Raw genomic sequence first — 21,817 nt, 5'->3', positions numbered from 1 at the left:
TCTTCCAATTGTATGTTATTTGTTGAACTGCTACTCCAGTCAATATAAATAAAAGTTTGTTATTATTTGACGAGATTTGACTCCGAGCTCTCATTGCAGTACCAAACAAAATCGTATCATATGTCAAGGCTACCGGATTTTCCAACATCCTATTTATTTGAGGCCAAATTGATTTCCAAAATAGTAATATGAATGGACAATAAAATAAAAGATGATCTAATGTCCCCGCTTCTAGATGACAGTGCCAGCATCTATTAGACTTAGAGCTATCAATTCTATGTAAACGAACAGGGGTCCAAAAGGCTCTATGTAAAAGAAAAAACCATGTTTGTCTCATAGATGCTGATATTGTACACCTTAACCTCCAAGAGCAAAGTCGTGGCCATTGAGATGCATTAATCTGATGCTTAATCTCAATGCTCCAAATGTCTCTAAGACCATTTTTTTTTTTTTTTTTTTACAAATCCAGATATCAATTTATACCACATTGTGGCCTGGTGACCCATGGAATCTATCTGAAAACATAAAAATTCCATACGATGATAATTATTAAGGTTTTTCCATTCAGGGAACCCCATCTGAATGGCCTGCTTCAATTGCAACCATCTGAAATATTGTGATTTATTTAAACCAAATTTATTTTGCAATTGTGAAAACTCAAGCAGTTTACCTGTCTATTCATTACATCCTCTAAAATGCGAATTCCAGCAATCATCCAATGTTTCCAGATAATTTTAAAACCGCCAACCTTGATCTTTGGGTTTAGCCAAATTGTTTGAGTCGTTGATTTATTTATTGGAATAGGAATTAGATTACTTATATACCTTAAAGTTTTCCAGGTATCAACAAATATTTTGGTTTTCAGATCGTAAAGATCTATTAGGCTTATAGAATGCTACAACTTGTCAAAATACCACGGTCTTTGATGCTAAGTAAATAACTTTTTACAGTCGTCAAAAAAACACTGGAGATTCTTTTTTGTCAAAAATATTGTATTAAATCAATACAATTGAATCATAAAACGATAACAAAAATACTAATACAATCTAACTAATTAAAAAAGAAAAATAATTATATAACTAGGTAAGTAGCAGGGTTGTAACACAGTGAAACAGAAAATTACAGACTGTCTTTACTCCTTCATATTCAATAAACAGTTCCAAATCTTTTTTAATTTTTTCACATCGCCACACTTAATTACACATATTTTCTCATATGTACTAAATAAACATACCATATTCCACCAAGTGTTATATTCCAATTTAGAGAAGTCTTTCCAATTAGCTAAAATTGTTTTAATTGCAATCACTATTAAATTCTTAAGTAACTGGTTTTATAGGTGTTTAATGTAGATTTAAGTCCAAATTCTCCCAAAATAATTATAGGATAAGTTAATGGTTCTGTTATAGAAAGTAAATTTGTTACTGTTAAGCAAAATCTTGCTCCAGTACGACATTTAGATAACATATGTTCTAAAGTTCCAATTCCAATTTTACAAGACCAACAAAATTTCTCTTTAGAATTATCTTTTTTAGATAGTTTAACTGGAGTCCAAAATGCCTTTATGCATTAAAAAGAAGGAAGATTGCATTAGATTTGCTGAGTGTAATGATGGCCTAGCTGATTGCCAAAATAGTTTCATCTAGGTAGGCATTGGAGACCGCAGTTGGCATGGAAGTCATTCCGACTCTTTAACTGCTCACACAGCAAGTTGCTGGACACTGCTGGAGGTGTCACTTTCTGCAATCTGAACTAATCTAATCTAATTCTTAGTCTTATATACCAAATCATCTCCAGAAAATAGGAGCTTGATTCGGTTTACGTAATTAGATCACAAAGAAAGATCCATTAACGTCCATTGGCGCTATAGCCTAAAAAGCGATGAAACATAGTGGTTAAGGTTTTGCGAAAGATCTGATTTGAGGAGGGAGTCCATTCCATATCGCATTATGTACCATGCAGTTAAAGCACCATAACGAATTTTTGCTCTGCCTTAACTGCATGGCAGTCCTCCCAAAAACGTTGGGAACGCCCCCAACGGTTACCACAGAGGTTTTGCACCTAACACGTCATAAACATATGTGGAAGGTGCAAACTTTTAATGCTGAACTGGGAAGAGCTTCATCTTTACTGTCACCAGCAGAGTTTTAGTTTGTGTTCTGTGCAGCAACTGAACCAGATCAGCCCAGAAAGGTAAGATCGCCACCTTTGGGACTGCACTTCAGACGTGAGTTTCAGAAGAAAGTCATGTAGTTTCCAGAGGCTGCAGACAAGTACATGAGGGGGAGATACTAAAAAAGTCTCTTTACAAGCTTAGATTAATTTCAGAAAAGAAGAGGTTAATATTCAACCCACGGCAGTCAATAGATTTTAAGCCACTGATTGCTGCAGGCAGAACTGAACCCAGATAGTCAATGCTGGACCATATCCAGAATCTGGCATTGACCATCCAGATACATGTGGCCACATAGAATTGACCAGTACTCGGTTATTAATAAACTGTCCTAACTTTTCCCGCTTACTTAACTGGTTAGCAGACTGATTATTTCCACTAACTGGGCATTGCAGGGGCATCAGTGGTGGTATTCAGTAGCACTGTCCAGTCAAGTGCCTCTGAATATCTGTGGATAAGCGGGCATGAGTGATTTGACCCCTTACCTTTGAATCTGTAAAAGACTTTCTATCAGTAGACCATCTGCAACAAATTTCTCAGGCATAAATTTCTCAAATCTAGATCACTGTGTTGCTATGTAGAGAATTTGGCAAGTCCCCATCCTCGCGGGAAACCATCCCGTGTCCTTCTTTAATGTCTGTCTCAACTTCAGTCCTTATACACCAGCATTCGTCGATGCAAGGCTTGAGGGTCAGTGGCTGGGCCCATTCATACTCTGATTCTTATGTGAGCCAAGTATAGGATAATAAGCCCATTGTGACATCACTGAAGAGGTTGGCTTTTATTGGTGGAATGAAGCATTATGACATCACAGAATCAGCTCTGGATACCAGAGACTGTCATTCTTCAGTGTCTGTCTCAACCTCAGTCCTTCTATACCAGCATTCTTCAATGTAAGGCTTGAGGGTCAGTGGCTGGGCCCATTCAGACTCTGACTCTTTCCTCTCTCCTCAAAGAATAACATCAGGATTGGGGCTTCTAGGGAAACTGTTAAAAGGATTTCAAATGACAGAGGATGCATCGGCTGCCTGTTGAGATTCATGCCCCTTCAAACTTTTATTTTAGGAAATTTTGCATGGTGTGGTTTCAACCTGTAAGTCCTTGCTGTTGAATTTACAGACATTTTTACCCCAAATCTCATAGACCTTATTCACTGTAAAAAAAAAAAAAAAAGAAAACAATTAAAAATTGTGACTTCCACTTCCAAATTGCTTTTGAAAATCACAAGTGAATGGAATGATTTTCCTCTGCTTATAAGATAGGAAAGGAATTTTGTGTCTTTTGGAAACTATGCAAATGACCCGATCATTCAAAGAAACGTTTACGATGATTTTTGTGACTGTTTAGTATTTAATGTATTTTAATGTACTGTATGATTACCATTATCGTAACATATTATTTGTAATTTGCTGTGAACTATACTGGTAAAAGCAGACTGACAGTGGTAAATTCTATTAAATGATGGCCCAGGCAGAGTTTTCCTAGTGACATATTCCTTTGGATGAAGCATTACTGGAATAAGCAGATGGTTTGGGATGGACGATGGAACTCGGTGGAAGTCTTGTGAGCTTCTCTTCTCAAAGGGGATATCCCAGCAGCAGGACTGACAGTGGCGCTTTAGTTCTGGGGAAAAAAGGTACATCGACAAATACGCGCACGACAATTGCGCCCCGACAAATGTGCCTTACCCTAATTAACACTAGATAGCAAGTTAATATTTTAAGTGTAGTGGGTGGGGGGGATCCCCCCACACCTCTCCCCCATAAACAGTATCCACCGTCAGGGCACATTTGATGGGTCACCTCCCATTCAGTGTGCGCATTTGACAGGGCGCAATTGTCGTGCGCGCATTTGACGGGTCACCGGGAAACCCCCCACCACCACCACCACCAGTATCAGGTGAAGCTGGAAAAGAGACGACTGAGGGGAGATAGGATTGAAGATTACAAAATCCTGAGTGGAGTAGAACGGATACAAGTGGATCGATTTTTCACTCTGTCAGAAATTACAAAGACTGGGGGACACTCAATGAAGTTACAGGGAAAAAAATTTTAAAACCAATAGGAGGAAATATTTTTTCACTCAGAGAATAGTTAAGCTCTGGAACGCGTTGCCAGAGGTTGTAGTAAGAATGGATAGCGTAGCTGGTTTTAAGAAAGGTTTGGACAAGTTCCTGGAGGAAAAGTCCATTATTCAGAAAGGCATGGGAGAAGCCACTGCTTGCCCTGGATCAGTACCATGGAATGTTGCTACTCTTTGGGGTTCCGGAATCTTAATTACTCTTTGAGATTCTGGAATGTCTTTGGGATTCTGGGATGCTACTACTCTTTGGGTTTTGGCCAGGTAGTAGGGACCTGGATTGGCCACCGTGAGAATGGGCTACTGGGCTTGATGGACTTTTGGTCTGACCCTGTATGGCTATTCTTATCTTCTTCATTGCAGGCCCGGCTGCGTCTTGCGTCTGGCAGTTTGCTACAACATCCACGTATCATCTGACTGACAGAAGATACCTTGGGGCTGCCTTTCAGATCTAAGTTTCGTAAGAAAGCGGTGCGGTTTTCAGAGGCTGGAAACGACAGAGAGAAAAGCTGCTTCCAGTCCACACTGGGTGACTTTCAGCAGCTCCTTGCAAGCTGGTTGCAAACAGCACTTCCTGCCGTGGGTGATAGGATCAGAAAGACAAGACTTCAGCCTTAATAGGGATGCTTTCTTTTTCAAAGCAGAGCAGAAAGAGATGAGGCGCTTTTGACGATTAGTAATGGGAGAGAAATGCTGTTACCCATGTGCTTTGTGGCTCCTCGTCACTCGGAAGACAAAGACGAAGAGTTCAAGCATTGTTCCCTCTTCACTGGGGTCCCCAGGAGGTTCCAGAACAGGCCAATTCAGTCCTGGTTTTGCCTCCATTGCACTTTTGGACCTAAATTTACCAGCATTTTTTTTTAAACACTGCACAAAGTTGTGACTGGTCGGAACCCAGAAGGTTCTGAGTATGTGAAAGGATTGAGCTGAGCCCTATCAGCTCCCTTCTGAGTGTCTGCCAAAAGCCTTTAAGGAGGTTGATTTACATGGGGAAATCTCTTACGTATGGCAGGATGCCTCAGATCTCATTGGAGACTTGTGTCCCTTGTAGAGAAGCCCAAGGCAGTAGCAGTAATGAGATCTGAAGGATTTTACGGTTTGCTATAAAAGTAAAAGCATTCACCCAAAGTTTACAGTGTTAAAAGTGTGTGATGCCTCTTCTGTGTCTTCTCTTTGGACTTTGGGTCTCCAATTAATGAGGAAGAGATAATGGTTACTGCAGATGGGCAGACTAGATGGGCCATTTGGCCTTTATTTGCCATCATGTTTCTATAACCATAAAGCTGTATGACCTCACAATGCAGGTGTAAAGAGCCTTAGCCTATAGGAAGAGGAGATGCAAATGTTAAGAGCCTTAGCCAATAGGAAGAGGAGGAGATAGTGGATGCTCTGGATGGGCCATTTGGCCTTTATCTGCTATCATGTTTCTATAACCATAAAACTCTATGACCTCACAATGCAGGTGTAAAGAGCCTTAGCCTATAGGAAGAGGAGATGCAAATGTCAAGAGCCTTGGCCAATAGGGAGAGAAGGAGATAGTTGATGCTGCGGATGGGCCATTTGGCCTTTATCTGCTGTCATGTTTCTATAACCATAAAACTCTATGACCTCACAATGCAGGTGTAAAGAGCCTTACCTATAGGAAGAGGAGATGCAAATGTTAAGAGCCTTAGCCAATAGGGAGAGAAGGAGATAGTGAATGCTGCGGCTGGGCAGACTGGATGGGCCATTTGGCCTTTACCTGCCATCATGTTTCTATGTTTCTATCATGTCATCTTAGGTGCTTGCGGCCTTTATAGTAGATAAAGAGATCTTTAGCCCACAAGCATTGCAGCATTTCTTTTTGAAGATTAGCATAAAAAAAAAGGTGTTTCAGAGTGCAACTGAAATTTCTGTTTGCAGCCAAGCAGGGGGCACGATAGTGTGTATAGTTTCAAGTTTCTTTATTTTTGATATACCGTCTATCAAAACAAGTGTCTAAACGGTGTACAATATAAAAAGATTGAAGAAAACAAAGTAGATAAATAAAAGCAATATTTTATCAAATATTAAAAATACTAGACAAATTCACATTTACATACATGAAACAAAGGGGAAGTTGGGGAGGGAAAGGTTTTTTAAAATACATCGAAGTAAAATTAGTAACAAAAGGAAGGTAAATGGGGAGTGGTAGAACATTGGGGCGGGGATCGTTTCAGAAAAAGCGTTTGATGTTTCCAGGCTTCACAAGAATTAAAGGTTTGAGAAGCGGAAGCTGGTACTAGAGAGTGAAGGCATCTTTAAAGAGAAAAGTTTTAAGTTTGCCTTTAAATTTTTCAAGACAGTTCTCTGATCGAAGATCTAATGCAGGGGTGTCAAAGTCCCTCCTAGAGGGCCGTAATCCAGTCGGGTTTTCAGGATTTCCTCCCAATGAATATGCATGAGATCTATTAGCATACAATGAAAGCAGTGCATGCAAATAGATCTCATTGGGGAAATCCTGAAAACCCAACTGGATTGCGGCCCTCCAGGAGGGACTTTGACACCCCTGATCTAATGGGAGGGCGTTCCACAGAGAGGGGGGGGACTGAAAAAAAATGGATTTATAAACAATCCACATGCGCATAAGATGGAAAGGACCCAACTCAGTCCGTGTTCCGACAAACACGCCTTCCTCAGGGGTCAAACCCCAAATGTGGAGGTTGAGCAATTAACACAAGACCGAAGCCTTAGATATGCTGTGAATGACTGCATTTTGCTAAACCCCCGAGGAAGGCGTGTGGGTCGAAATACGGACTGCCTTGAGTCCTTTCCATCTTATATACTGACTGAATAAACGCCTGCATCAAGAACATTTTCTCCACGGTTACTTTTGTTCTTGGATTCTCCATTCACTGTGGAAGTGTTGGGTTTTCTTCTTTTGTTGTGACACTTAAGAATGAAGCACGTACATGACCATATATATCTTTCTTAACTCAAATATACCTATGGAAATCCCTTGTAATCTGGCTAAGAGAATGTATGGTGTGGAAAGCTGGACAGAAGGTTGCTATTTTCAAACAACCTAATTTACCCTGGCTTTGAAAATTGCCCTGTTAGTGTAGAAACAGGCTGAATGGAAAAAAAAAAAAAAAAGGAAAAAGAAACATAAAATGGGGGGGGGGGGGAAAGAATAAAGGATACATTAAATCTTCCAGAGCTGAAGCTTTTATTTATTTATTTTTTATTCTAAAATCTTGCTCAAAGCTGATCCAGATCTCTCATTGTCTCCAAACTCTCTGTTCTTTCTTACAAGAGCCCAATGAGCAAAAGATGGATCTTCCCTCCAAACCGAGTCACCCACACACCAAGAAACCTGCACCTCCGCCCCCTATTCCAGCAAAAACCAAGCCTTCCTTTGGGGCTTCCAACAGGTAAGTCTTGCAGTGCTAGCCGGCTGCTCTTGAGATCTCGGGAGTGGGCAGCCTGGCTGAGAATACTGAACTGTGCCCTTTACCATGTTCCTGAGATATAATGGGGGAAAAGGGATTGGGACTTGTATACCGTCTTTTTGTAGTTATACAACCACTCAAAGCGGTTTACATACAAGTACATAAGAATAAGAATAACCTTACTGGGTCAGACCAATGGTCTATCAAGCCCAGTTCTCACGGTGGCCAATCCAGGTCACTAATACCTAGACAAAACCCAATATTCCATGCTAGCAATCCAGGGCAAGCAGTGGCTTCCCCCATGTCTTTCTCAATAACAGACTATGGACTTTTCCTCCAGGAACTTGTCCAAACCTTTCTTAAAACCAGATACGCTATCCGCTACTTCAAGCATTTTGCCTGTCTGTCCCGGTGGGCTCACCATCTATCTGATGTACCTGGAGCAGCGGAGGATTAAGTGACTTGCCCAGAATCACAAGGAGCAGCGTGGGGTTTGAACTCACAACCTCAGGGTACTGAGGTTGTAGCTCTAACCACTGCTCCACACTCTCCTGCTTAGCATGGCATGTTTACATCCTATGTCATTGTGAAATTTGGTGAGAGAGCTATGCCGTGGACTGGTGCTTGCTCTCATTCACCTCCAGGTGATATAGAAAAGTACATTTCATTCTGTGCCCAAGTCCCTGCTCTAGTGATAATGATACAGTTTTGCAGAATAGAACCCAAGAAGAGACCTATTTAGAATTACTCAGATATACATAACATAAAGTTACAGAGCCAGTCAATTCCATTGCAGCTGTGTTGTCTTCATCTGTATCTTTCACATGCTTTTAACTGTTTAGAGCCAGTGGGATCTTGCAGGATGCAAAACATGCAGAAATGACCAAAGAGAAACCCACAGAAGTGACCAAAGAGAAGCCCGGATCAGTGACCAAAGAGAAGCCCGGATCAATAACCAAAGAGAAGCCTGGATCAGTGACCAAAGAGAAGCCCGCAGAAGTGACCAAAGAGAAGCCCGGATCAATAACCAAAGAGAAGCCTGGATCAGTGACCAAAGAGAAGCCCGCAGAAGTGACCAAAGAGAAGCCTGGATCAGTGACCAAAGAGAAGCCTGGATCAGTGACCAAAGAGAAGCCCGCAGAAGTGACCAAAGAGAAGCCCAGAAAAGTGACCAAAGAGAAGCCCGCAGAAGTGACCAAAGAGAAGCCCACAGAAGTGACCAAAGAGAAGCCCGCCTCATTGTCTGAAGAGAAATCGGCACTGCCAGGTACACAAGTTGAAAAGCTCCCCTTTGAGAAACTACCTCTAGCTACCTTTGGGCTTCCTTTGCATCACAATGTAAGTTTTGACAGGAATAGTTTGTAGAAGGGTGATTGTGAGGGCTAGAACCTTCACAACCATACAAGAAAGTTGGTGACCACTGATTCTACTTTTTTAAAACCACTTAGGCATAAGTAACCATTAGGCGTCCTGCTGTAGATGCGATTTCAGTCCTACTATTTTTTTAACAAGTTTTTAATCCGTTTTAAATGAGGTAGTCAATTATCGTGCCAATTAAAACCATTTAAAACAATTAAGCTAGGCATAAGAACAGCCTTACTGGGTCAAACCAAAGGTCCATCTAGCCCAGTATCCCATCTTCGTGGAGGCCAATCCAAGTCACAAGTACCTGGCAAAAACCCAAATAGTAGCAGCATTCCATGCTACCGACCCATGTCTGTCTCAACAGCAGACTATGGACTTTTCCTCCAGGAACTTGTCCAAACCTTTTTTAAAACCAGCAATAGGGTGACTACTGCTGTCTGACTTAAGGCACGTAACTGTAGGTGGTCAATAGAGAATTATTCCATATATGGGTGAGATACAATGATTTGCCCAAGCTTACAAGCCTAAGGCCAATCAGAGCCTTAGGCCCCTCCCTAGCACATCCCAGGATGCACTGGGAAGGGGAAGGCCCGCCATTTTGAAGAAGTGGGCTTGCTGGCCAGCTGGCAGAAATAGGCATCCCTCCGGCTGGCCTTCTTGAAGAAGGTAGAGGGGGGTGGGGGTAAGCGGGAGGGAGTAAGGGAATGGGTAGGCCCTGGGGGGGGGGTTGTTTTAAGGCAGCGGCAGGAGGGAGTGGGCATCCCTTCTTCCGATCTTTGTTTTTTTTACTTGCAAGTGCCAATTGCTATCACCAGTGACTCATCCCATGCAAATTTAGTGACCCTCCACGAATCTCACATGTATGCGTGGGTTGTTTTTTTTTAAAGAATGACTCGTCTTTTTGAAATTGTTACAATAGTCCAAAGAACGTAATTAAAATCTTTAAAAAAAAAAATCTTCCAAATCATTATTTACTCAACTGTCACTTTTTCTTGTTTTGCAGAGGAGGACAGTTTCGATGCTATTGTGGTGTCTTCATCAAAACTGAGCCACCCGACTGCTGATAGGCCAAAAGTACAAGGCAAACGACCCCCGACACAACCCTGTAACCCCTCCTTGGTGAGTCTTTCTCTTTTTTTTCCGTTGTATCCACCTGTTCCAGAGCCCTTCAGTTGCATCTGAGTTATTTTGCTTGTAAGGTAGAGCTCGGGAGCAGACCTGTTCTCCCGCGCTTAATTGAACTCAAAGTAAAAACTGTAATACAACGGTGTGTAGCACAGAAGTCTTTGTTACATAAGAACATAAGAACATAAGAAGCGCCATCTCCGGATCAGACCTTCGGTCCATCAAGTCCGGTGATCCGCACACGCGGAGGCCCTGCCAGGTATACACCTGGTTTATTTTATAGCCAACCATATCTTTATATGCCTCTCTTAAGGAGATATGCATCTAGTTTGCTTTTGAAGCCTAGGACTGTCGATTCTGCAATAATCTCCCCTGGGAGAGTATTCCAGATGTCAACCACTCTCTGTGTGAAGCAGAACTTCCTGACATTAGTCCTGAACCTGTCCCCCCTTAGCTTCATTTCATGTCCTCTTGTCCGTGTCAAATTGGACAATGTAAATAATCTTCTCTGCTCTATTTTGTCGATTCCTTTCAGTATTTTGAAGGTCTCAATCATATCCCCACGCAGTCTCCTTTTCTCAAGGGAGAACAATCCCAGTGTTTTAAGTCGATCCTCATATTCCAGTTTCTCCATACCCTTCACTAGTTTGGTTGCTCGTCTCTGCACCCTCTCCAGCAGTTTTATATCCTTCTTTAAGTAGGGAGACCAATGTTGGACGCAGTATTCCAAGTGGGGTCTGACCATTGCCCTATAAAGCGGCATTATTACTTTCTCCGATCTACTCGAGATTCCTTTCTTTATCATGCCCAACATTCTATTTGCCTTCTTTGCCGCTGCCGCGCATTGTGCTGACGGCTTCAGGGTCCTATCTATCAGTACACCCAGATCCCTTTCTTACCCTGAGATGAATGTGCCATTCTGCTTCGTTCCACAGTTTTTCTTTTTAATGTAAACACCAAAACCTCCAGGGTCCAATTAATTCCACTTTACAGTTATTCGATGGTGTGTCTCCCTTAGAGGTCTGCACGGGAACGGGGATCGCGGGGATCCCGCGGGTCCCGCGGGGATCCCGCGGGTTCCCCCCCTGGCCCACGGGACTCCCACGGGGACGCCCCCTGGCCCACGGGACTCCCACGGGGATGCCCCCCTGACCCACGGGACTCCCACGGGGACGCCCCCTTGCCCACGGGACTCCCACGGGGATGAAAACAACCTACCTAAATTCTGGCGATGCAAGTCTGGCGTCGCGTCGGGAAATAGCCATGTTGAGCAGTGAGCTCAGCACGTACACAGATGAAAGCCTTGCTTGCTGATTGGTCCGGCGGCCCCGCCCCACCGTGCCGCCGGACCAATCAGCAAGCAAGGCTTTCATCTGTGTACGTGCTGAGCTCACTGCTCAGCATGGCTATTTCCCGACGCGGGCATTAGGCTGTTTTTTGTCATTTCGGGTGGGGGATGGTAGCGGCAGCAGCAGCCTGAAAAAGAAATCATCCTGGCCGGGTTCGGTGTCATGCTCCGGAGCTTCTACAGCCTTCCTATCTCCCTCTCCCTTCTACCTGCGGCTCTCTTCGGCAACTTAGCAGCAACGATCGACACAAGCTTCTGGCGTCGGGGCCTACCCTCTGCGAGTCCCGCTTGTTTCAACTTCCTTTTTCCACAAAGGTGGGACTCGTAGAGGGAAGGCCTCGATGTCGGCAGCTTGTCTTGATCACCGCTGCAGACGAGTTGCTTAAGAGAGCAGGGGGGTGTTGCCAGGTGCAGGTAGAAGGGAGAGGGCCAGATGCAGGACTCGTGGGTGAGGGAGGAGAAGAGAGAGGGGAGAGAAACAAAAGGAAATATTTCATACTGGGCTGGGCCGGAGTGGAGAGAGGGTGGAAAGATTCTGGCTACAGGGTGCATTAACAAAGGAAAAAGGGGGAAAGCTGAAAATGGAGATAGTGACACAAAGAAGAGAAAGGGTAAGCAGGACCTTCTGAATAAGGATAGAGATACAGAGGGGACATGAAGAGGAGGTGAAATAGAGACATAGAAGTAATGCTGAAAAAGTGTGTGTGGGGGGGGGGAGATAAAGACATTGAAAGGGCAAATGGTGAATATGGGGTAAAGACAAGGACAGAGACAAATGAAGATTCTGAAAAAGTGGTGAGATAGGGATATAGGTGAGATGGACACAAAGAAGGGTGATGCTGGAAAATAGGTGGAATGGTAATTCTGACAGACACAGAAGGGAAATGCTGGATCAAGGAGAGATGGGGCTCAGGCTGGATGGAATGAGGAGAAATGCCTTGTTGGCCCGGAACTTCCTCTCCTACGTCAGAATTGACGTCAGGGAGCGGAATGCTGGTCAGCGCGACGCTTCTGCAGGGAAAGCTTGGGACAGCGGTGGCTTGGGGACTATTCCCCGAGGGCGGTGGCAGCAAACCGAGTGGCTTTGGGGGAGGGCACGGAGAAAGAAAGAAAGGGGGCAGACAGAGAGACAGAAAGAAGGGGGAACAGGGAGACAGAAAGAAAAAGTTGGGGGAGAGAATGAGGTCTGGAGGAGAGGAAACATACAGGAGGCTGAAAGAAAGGAAGAAAGATTGGATGCACAGTCAGAAGAAGAAAGTGCAACCAGAGACTCATGAAATCACCAAACAGCAAAGGTAGGAAAAATGATTTTATTTTCAATTTAGTGATCAAAATGTGTCTGTTTTGAGAATTTATATCTGTTGTCTATATTTTGCACTATGGCTCCCTTTTACTAAACCGCAATATTGTTTTTTAGCGCAGGGAGCCTATGAGCATTGAGAGCAGCGCGAGGCATTCAGCGTAACTCCCTGTGCTAAAACCTACTATTGTGGTTTAGTAAAAAGGGAGGGGGTGTATTTGTCTATTTTTGTATTTTGTTACCGAGGTGACATTGCATAGAGTCATCTGCCTTGGGAAATGTATATGGCAGATATCTTTGTTTTGTGTTCAAAAGAAAAGGAAATGCATTTCTGGTTTTATTTCTACAGTGTTGAAGTACTTGTTGGCCCTTGCTGTGACTGGTGGGGATCCCCAAGCACCGCCAGCAGAGGACCTCCTCTAGAGATGGTCAGAACTCCCCTCCACCAAGCGCAGCAGTCGCTGGCAGCATCCATGAGCCACTGAGGTGCCAGCATCTGTGACTCAGGGACGCTACTGCTGCCTGCCAAGCTTGGCAAAAGGGACCCCAGGCCAACTGCAAAGGAAGTCCTCAGCTGACAGTTTGTGGGTTCTCATCAGCTGAGTATTTATATTTTATATTTACATTAGAGGTTCTGGTAGAAACCCATTTACAAAGTATGTATTCTTCCCAATTAATATTTCCAAATTAATAGTCTCTTTGCTTATTTGTAAATGGGTCTCTACCAGAGCCTTTAATTCAGTAGCATAATTAAATAAAATAACTATTTCTGAAGTTTATAGGGAAGGATGGTGACGGAGGGGATTCCTCGCGGGGACGGGTGGGGACGGAGGGGATTCCTCGCGGGGACGGGTGGGGACGGAGGGGATTCCTCGCGGGGACGGGTGGGGACGGAGGGATTCCTCACGGGGACGGGTGGGGACGGAGGGATTCCTCACGGGGACGGGTGGGGATGGGTGGGATTTTGGCGGGGACGGGTGGGGACGGGTGGGATTTCTGTCCCCGCGCAACTCTCTAGTCTCCCTATTGCTCTGCTGTTGAAATACTAATTCAGTGTAATTTACGCTCAAGATGTCCCGACTCTCAATGAATGATCCTTTGAACTTAAAGCAGGAGGTAAAGGGTCATGAATTTGGTAAACTGACTTTCTGTGGTGCAATGAAAGTAGGGTTACCATATTTGTAGAAGTAAAAAAGAAGACACATGGCCCTGCCCCCACACAGACCTCACTTCCTCTCCTTCCCTGAGCTTGAGGCCGTATCTGGATGGGTTATTAGGTGTCCGGATACTTTTAGAACCAATAGGAGGAATTTTTTTTTTTTTTACTCAGACAATAGTTAAGCTCTGGAACGCGTTGCCAGAAGTTGTGGTAAGAGTGGAAAAGTTCCTGGAGGAAAAGTCCATAGTCTGTTCTTGAGAAAGACATGGGGGAAGCCACTGCTTGCCCTGGATCGGTAGCGTGGAATGTTGCTATTCTCTGGGATTCTAGAATCTTGCTACTCTTTGGGGATTCTCTATGGAATGTTGCTACTGTCTGGGGTTCCGGAATCTTGCTATTCTTTGAGATTCTTTATGGAATGTTGCTACTCCTTGGGTTTTGGCCTGGTACTAGGGACCTGGATTGGCCACCGTCAGAACGGGTTACTGGGCTTGATGGACCATTGGTCTGACCCAGTAAGGCTATTCTTAGGTTTTTATGACTTCCCCGAACATGTCCTCCTTTTCGACATCTGGTAACCCTATTCATGGGCTACATTCCTGTCCCTGTGGTGACTTTTAAACCTGTTTTCTTCCATTTGAAATCAACATAAGTTTTAGGATGCAGCAACAGATCTTTAATAATAATAATAATAACAGTTTATATACCGCAGGACCGTGAAGTGTATGTGGTTTACAATGATTAAGAATGTTACAAATTGAGTAGAACTAACAAGTTATAAACTAGTGACTGACAGCTCTGGAGATCACGCTCTAGAGACAGCTCTAGAGAGCCCGTGAAAATTAGCCCCTGTATCCCATAGTTTTGAGATGCCTCCGGCGGATGTAGTTAAAGGAACCACTTGCTGAGTGAGCAGAGATCTGAAATTAAAATGGGCAGATCCAGTATGTTGCGAAGGGGTTTGGTGCCCCGTCGCAGACTGAGCATGGGATAAGACCTTTTGCGTTAATGCCGCTTTAAATATTGTACTGTAACACTGATCTTTTCTTTTCTTTTTTTTTTAATTGATGTTGTTATAGAAAATGATTTCTCATTTAATTCTGGTTGTTTGTTTGTGAATGCTGCCCAGATTCAACTAAAATGATTACAGTTAATCCAAAATACATCTATAAAACTCATCACAAACTCCCAAAAATTCAACCATGCCATGTCCCTTCTACAAAATGCACACTGGTTGACGATTTCCCACCGAATTACATATAAAATTGTACCACTTTGTTTTAAAACATGAAAGGGTCCAGAGAAGAGCGACTAAGATGGTTAAGGGGCTGGAGGAGCTGCCGTACAGCGAGAGATTAGAGACACTGGGCCTCTTCTCCCTTGAAAAGAGGAGACTGAGAGGGGACACGATTGAAACCTTCAAGATAATGAAGGGAATAGACTTAGTAGATAAAGACAGGTTGTTCACCCTCTCCAAGGTAGGGAGAACGAGAGGGCACTCTCTAAAGTTGAAAGGGGATAGATTCCGTACAAAAGTAAGGAAGTTCTTCTTCACCCAGAGAGTTTTAGAAAGCTGTAACGCTCTTCCGGAGGCTGTTATAGGGGAAAACACCCTCCAGGGATTCAAGACAAAGTTAGACAAGTTCCTGCTGAACTGGAACGTACACAGGTGAGGCTGGACTCATTTAGAGCACTGGTCTTTGACCTGGGGGCCGCCGCGTGAGCGGACTGCTGAGCACGATGAACCACTGGTCTGACTCAGCAGCGCCAATTCTTATGTTCTTATGTTCAGTCAAACCTACCAGCATTCCTCGACAAACTCTTAATCCCATACACACCATTCAGGACCTTACAATCCGCAGAGCAAAATTTGCTTGCAATCCCCTCTTTAAAAATAATTCGTACTAGAAGAAATAAAAAAATATTTACAATATACAGTTATGGAATGCTCTGCCCTCTTTTCTCAGAGGAGAACGACATCTTGATCGATTCAAGAGCTCCCCGAAGTCCTTCCTATACAAAGATGCCTTTCAAAATTAACTCTTTAATTAAATAACATTTCTTTCTAAAGAAACATAAATCACATAAACCCAATTTATGTTTCCCCAGACCTGTTTCTTTCCTATAATTTTGGCAGTTCTACCCCTGATCCTTCTGTACGATGTTGGTCCTTATTTGATCTTATCAGTCCTCTGCTCTTAACTTATAATATTGTGTCCCTGTTTTTAAAATGTGCATCACTTCAAAGTATTATAAGCGATATTATCAAATTTTATTATTCTTTATTTATATTTTGAACATATTATCAAGAATAAACTTCTTGTACAGAATATGATTGAGTCAGCATAGTATAAAACAAATGAAGCAACAACTATATGACAAAATTACTATTTACTCATCAAAATTAAAGTCCCAAAATTGAGATCCAAGATGTTCCTGAGTGAGAAACTATTAAAGAAAAGGAATAAATTCAAATTGCAATTAGGCGGTCAGATGAGAATGGACCAAGAGTAAATTTATACATTGAGATTTTCTTTATCCCCTTCAAGGCCCCTCCTGGAGAGAAATCCTGTCAACTGAGAGGGTTCGAAGAAAATATAATTACAAGATTTATACTTTACAATGCATTTGCAAGGATATCGTAAAAGAAATGATGCCCCCATTGCAGTGACCCCAGGCTTGAGAAGCAAAAATTCCTTCCTTCGTTTCTGAGACTCCCTTGTCACATCCGGAAATATTTGAACTTTATGTCCAAGAAATTCTTTATGTCTATTCTTAAAATAAAGCTGTAATATCCAATTTTTATCTGGTGATAAAACCACCGTAGCCAATAGGGTAGCTGGAATAGCTACCTCCCTCATTGAAGATTCCAATAATATTATCAAATTTTAGATAAACCTGAACCTGGGGTCTTTACACCATGGCAGGACTGGCGAGTTCTCTACACCCTCCCTGCCGGTTGCATAGGAGGTTCGCTGTAGCCATTAACTGTTGGATTCTCTAAACCAGTGGTTCTAAACCTGGGTTCGACCGAACCCCAGGGGTTCGGTGAGTCAGTCTCGCGGGTTCGGCGGAGGTCAAAACACACCTCCGACTCATATAGCGCTTCGGTCACGTTCAATCATCTAATCAGTTATTCAGTGATTTTGATCAAGGCTGATCGTGGACTCGGTTTCTTGATCTATCAATCTGTAACTAACGCCTTATATACATCAATCAATTCCTGATCAAAATTTGTGATTTAACTGATAGATGATTGAACGTGACCGAAGCGCTGATGATTCGTGATGATACGCCCCGCTTGTCCATAATTGGCTGCCGGTGATCACGCAACATCGCTTGGCCTATCTGTGCTGCAGGGGATTTGATGCGCACAGTAGTCGAATTGTAACTGTTGTGATGGTACGTCGTGTGATACCTATCTTAATATTTTAATCCCTTACTAACTATGTCGAGCAAAATACGAAAGTGGTCGGACGAATATGTACAATATGGATTCACATGTATAACGGAACGTGATGGGAGTCAGCGTCCTAATTGCATGATTTGCAACGCCAAGTTGAGTAATTCTAGTCTAGCTCCGGCAAAACTAAGGGAATAAAGAAGGGTTGAACACGCATATGAAACTGGTGGGGTTCAGTACCTCCAACAAGGTTAAGAACCACTGCTCTAAACAACGCCCATATCAGCAGCCGCTTTAAAAGTGGCCACCAATCACGCAACCGCGCCGTTTAGAGAATTGCGCCTCCAGGGAAGACAGGCACCGGAAATGCAGGCCAGGGTTTTTCAAGGCCTACGTCTCCGGCGCTTATCTTTGACATGAATCGCGTCTTAATGCCACTTCCGTCCGTTAGCCATGCCTTTCTGGTGTTAACTTAGGTGCTGAACTTAAGACGCTGTCTATAGAATTTCCCCCTAAATGCGTAAAATATGTTTTCTCCCTTTAAAGCCTGAGGAAAATGCTTCTCAGAGGGACAGCAAACAGGAAGAAGCAGAAGAGAAGCCGAAACCCAAGTGTGCAGCAAAAGGAAAGGTAAAAAAGCTGGGACGTGGCTCTCCTGCCACCTTCTGGCCTTTTTTCAGATTGAATCTGTGTCTTTACTACAGTCCCAAGGCCTCAGTATTTCCTTTCTTAGCAGGGAACAGGAAACCAGACCAAAAACACACACAAAGAAAGATTAAGGAGCAGAGACATGATTATACTGTACTCAGCACTCTCTTGTTACATACTTCACTGTTTAAAGTCTTTTCCGCTGAAAAGGGTAATACACAGGGCAGAGACCTAGTTCCAATTGCCTCAGTGAAAGGCTCCGCTTCAGAGCTCTGGAGTAGAGAATGACATGGGGACAAATCTTTCCCCATCCCCACCAATGCCTAAGCTCCGTCCTCATTTGCAGAAGCCTCAAACCCTTTAAAATCATAAGTAGCAACATTCTAGAGCTCCGATTGTGATGTCATAATGCCTCATTCCACCAATGCCTAAGCTCCGTCCTCATCTGCAGAAGCCTCAAACACTTTAAAATCATAAGTAGCAACATTCTAGAGCTCAGATTGTGATGTCATAATGCCTCATTCCACCAATGGCTAAGCTCCGCCCTCATCCGCACAAGCCTCAAACACTTGAAAATCCTAAGTAGTAACATTCTAGAGCTCATATTGTGATGTCATAATGCCTCATTCCACCAATGCCTAAGCTCCGCCCTCATCTGCACAAGCCTCAAACCCTTTAAAATCATAAGTAGCAACATTCTAGAGCTCCGATTGTGATGTCATAATGCCTCATTCCACCAATGCCTAAGCTCCATCCTCATCTGCACAAGCCTCAAACGTTTAAAATCATAAGTGTCTGAGGCTTGTGCAGTTAAGGCAGAGCTTATAGGAATGGGGCAGGGACAGGGAGAGCGACAAAACCCATGGGGAAATTGAGTTCCTGCAGGGGTGGGGACAAATTAGTCCCCATGTCATTCTCTACTCCGGAGTCATGGCACTGATCTTGACATAATATATCCTGTTTCTGCAGCTGAAGAAAACTGTTTGCGGCTCTTCAGTCTACTACAGAGCGTCATGTTAATACAATTCTTCTTTTCAAGTTTCAAGTTTCTTATAAAATTTGATTAATTGCTTATTCCAAATTCTAAGCGATGAACAAATCGATAAAATTACAAAATTAGGGGAGACAAACATAACTTACAAAAAAGACTAAATCTACGAAACATAATAAAAAACAACTTTGCAAACATAATAAAACACAAGGAAAGAATAAGAAAGAAATACAATCTGATTAATAAAAAGAAAGATAATTAAGGTTAAAAACAAGTGGAAGGGGAAGGACAAAAACTGGAACCTGCCACTTCTTTTCAGACACCCTCCAAGTGCTCCCGAATCCATCCCATCTTCTCCAATTCCTGCTACTCCTGGCCTGCCTCAGCGCTAGGGTGGCTAGATTTTGTCCTCAAAAAGAGTATGTGGGGCCCTGCCTTATTCCGCCCCCCAGGCCCGCCCCATTCTGTCCATAGCCCCGCCCTCTTCCACCCACCAAACCCCGCCACATCTGGAGGGCGTCTGCGCATGCACTGATACAACATGACGATGTCACATGCATGCCGTAGGCATGCGACATCATTGTGTCGCATGCACAGATGCCCTCCCGATGCGCCTCAAGCTCAATGGTTTTCAAAACCCAGATGGACACCTACAAAGAGGACGTGTCCAGTTAAATCAGAACATCTGGGAACCCTACTCAGCACTGCCAAAGGGGCCAAACACTCAGCGTGAGGTTCGGGTTCTGCCCCCTAGCTCCGCCCTTCCTGGCACCCCTATTGGTGGTCAGAGACAAAAGGAGTTACCTCTGTGGGCCATGGCAGCAGGAAAGGCTGAGTTGCAGCACGGGCATGCAACTCAGCAGGAGATGGCGGCTCAGCAGGGGCGAGCAGCAGAAAACCCGCAAAAGCGGGAGTTTCCCACTGAAAGTTCCCTCCCCGTTTCCTCTTGACCTTCAAATTAAGGGGCCCTTTTACTAAAGGGCCTTATGGTTTGCAGTTAGCACAACTTAATGCGGGATCTTACCACCCATTGGCTGAAAATTTAACGTGGCAATTTGTGGAGAGGTTTGAAGCATTTTGATTAGTGTGGTACCTGCTCACAGTTAAAGTGGGAGCACTACGTTAGCGTGTAGGAAGTATAATGTTCCAGCTGGTGAACGCTTCTATGTCCACTCTCTGCCTATTTTTCACCCCTGAAAGAAGGGTTACCAGATTTTACTATTTTAAAATCTGGATCCAACCAAATCTGGAGCCGCTTTACATCCGCCCATGCCCACCCCAAACTATACCTCTGCTTATACCCCGAAGGACCATAAATTTCAAACAGCCAATTAATGTAGGACATTGAAAATTGTTTCTCCTCCCCCTGGTTCCTCCATCGTCCAATCCAGTGACAAAACGTCACTATTCAGAACCAGAGAACTTAATGAACAAATTCCGGGTCTCCCAAGGCATTCATGGTTTGTTTTTCGCAGGAACCGGAGCCCTCTTCTTCTACCCCAGCGAAGGCTCCACATGCAGCAAGGCCAGGGACCCCCGAGGGCAAGAAGACACAGCCGGCAAAGGCGACATCGGTGCCGGTGACTCCCGAGACCAAACCGAACGCAGAGGAGGAAGTGGGAGACAAAGTGACGGTAGAAGAGCTGAGAGCAGAAATCCGGTCGCTGAGAATCTTCATGGAGCTGATGAAGACGCAATACGAGTAAGAATTAAAGCGGCAGCACCTCAGAAACTTAGAGCAGGGAGCACGTCTACTCCTTTCCTGAACGCAGTGGCGTAGCGAGGGTGAGCGGCACCCGGGGGCGGTGGTGCCCCTCCCCCGCCCCATCCACTCCCGCCACACATGCGCCTACCCATTCCCTTCCCCCGTTCCTCTTTAAAGTTCCCAGCATGAGCAGCAACCTCAACGTGCTGTTTTGCACCAGCGTTGGCTCTTCCTCTGACGCAGGTCCAGGAAGTGACATCAGAGGAAGAGCCAATGCTGGCGCAAGCAACAGGTACGGGTCGCTGCTCACACCGGGAATTAAAACAGCTCATGAAGATGGAGGATTAGAAGCATGATTCCTTTGCAAACTTCTCTTGGCATCCTCTTGCCCCTTCTATGCTCTTCCTTTTCCTTTTTTAATGCTTTTGCCCTCTATGGCCCCTGTCCTTAACTTCATGCTCTCCTCCTACACTGCAAATGTCCTTTTGTAACCCGTTGGGAGGACAGGATAGCAATCTAAATAAATAAAGGCCAAACGGCCCATGCAGTCTGCCCCTCCGCAGCTTCCACTATCTCCTCCTCTCCCTATTGGCTAAGGCTCTTAACATTTGCATCTCCTCTTCCGATAGGCTAAGGCTTTTTACACCTGCATTATGAGGTCATAGAACTTTATGGTTATAGAAACATTGACAAAAAAATAAGAATACACAAGCAGAATATCAAAAAATATATATTACCACCTAAAGATATTCCCTAAATTTACTCCGTCATCAGAGACTAGTTAGAAAAGGCCTCAGGAATTATAAGATGATCTTGTATACTACGTTTAATTGAACATCTACACCGGGAGAGTATATTCTACCGAGCTGTGGTGATCTTTCCCGTATCAAAGGATACTTTGACATAAGTGCAGGTTCCTATATATTTTTTAAAGAAATTCTATTTGAAGAGACTTTGATAATATATTTAAGCACTGATTGCACTTTAACGGAGTTTTTCTTTGACCGAGAATGTGCTCTCTATGACAACTTGGTTTAAATTTGCTTCTAAAGAATTAAGGTGTCCTTTTACTAAGGCGCGTTAATCGATTTAACATGATGTTCTATGGACG

General features: G+C 43.8%; 1 protein-coding gene across 2 annotated transcripts in view; it reads left to right on the top strand.

Moving 5' to 3' along the window:
* Positions 1-21,817, top strand: part of SH3D21 (SH3 domain containing 21) — an 89,893-nt gene that overhangs the window by 62,033 nt on the left and 6,043 nt on the right. For both annotated transcript variants that reach the window (XM_033955882.1, XM_033955883.1), the window contains exons 11-15: positions 7,527-7,644; positions 8,505-8,929; positions 10,031-10,146; positions 17,909-17,992; positions 20,477-20,703. In XM_033955882.1, coding sequence (XP_033811773.1) covers positions 7,527-7,644; positions 8,505-8,929; positions 10,031-10,146; positions 17,909-17,992; positions 20,477-20,703 — 970 coding nt within the window. The remainder of the gene's footprint in view (positions 1-7,526; positions 7,645-8,504; positions 8,930-10,030; positions 10,147-17,908; positions 17,993-20,476; positions 20,704-21,817) is intronic.

The sequence above is a fragment of the Geotrypetes seraphini genome, chromosome 8 (assembly GCF_902459505.1).
Source record: "Geotrypetes seraphini chromosome 8, aGeoSer1.1, whole genome shotgun sequence".
Taxonomy (NCBI): domain Eukaryota; kingdom Metazoa; phylum Chordata; class Amphibia; order Gymnophiona; family Dermophiidae; genus Geotrypetes; species Geotrypetes seraphini.
The sequence above is the reverse complement of the archived record's forward strand: the minus strand, read 5'-3'. Positions and strand labels throughout refer to the sequence as shown.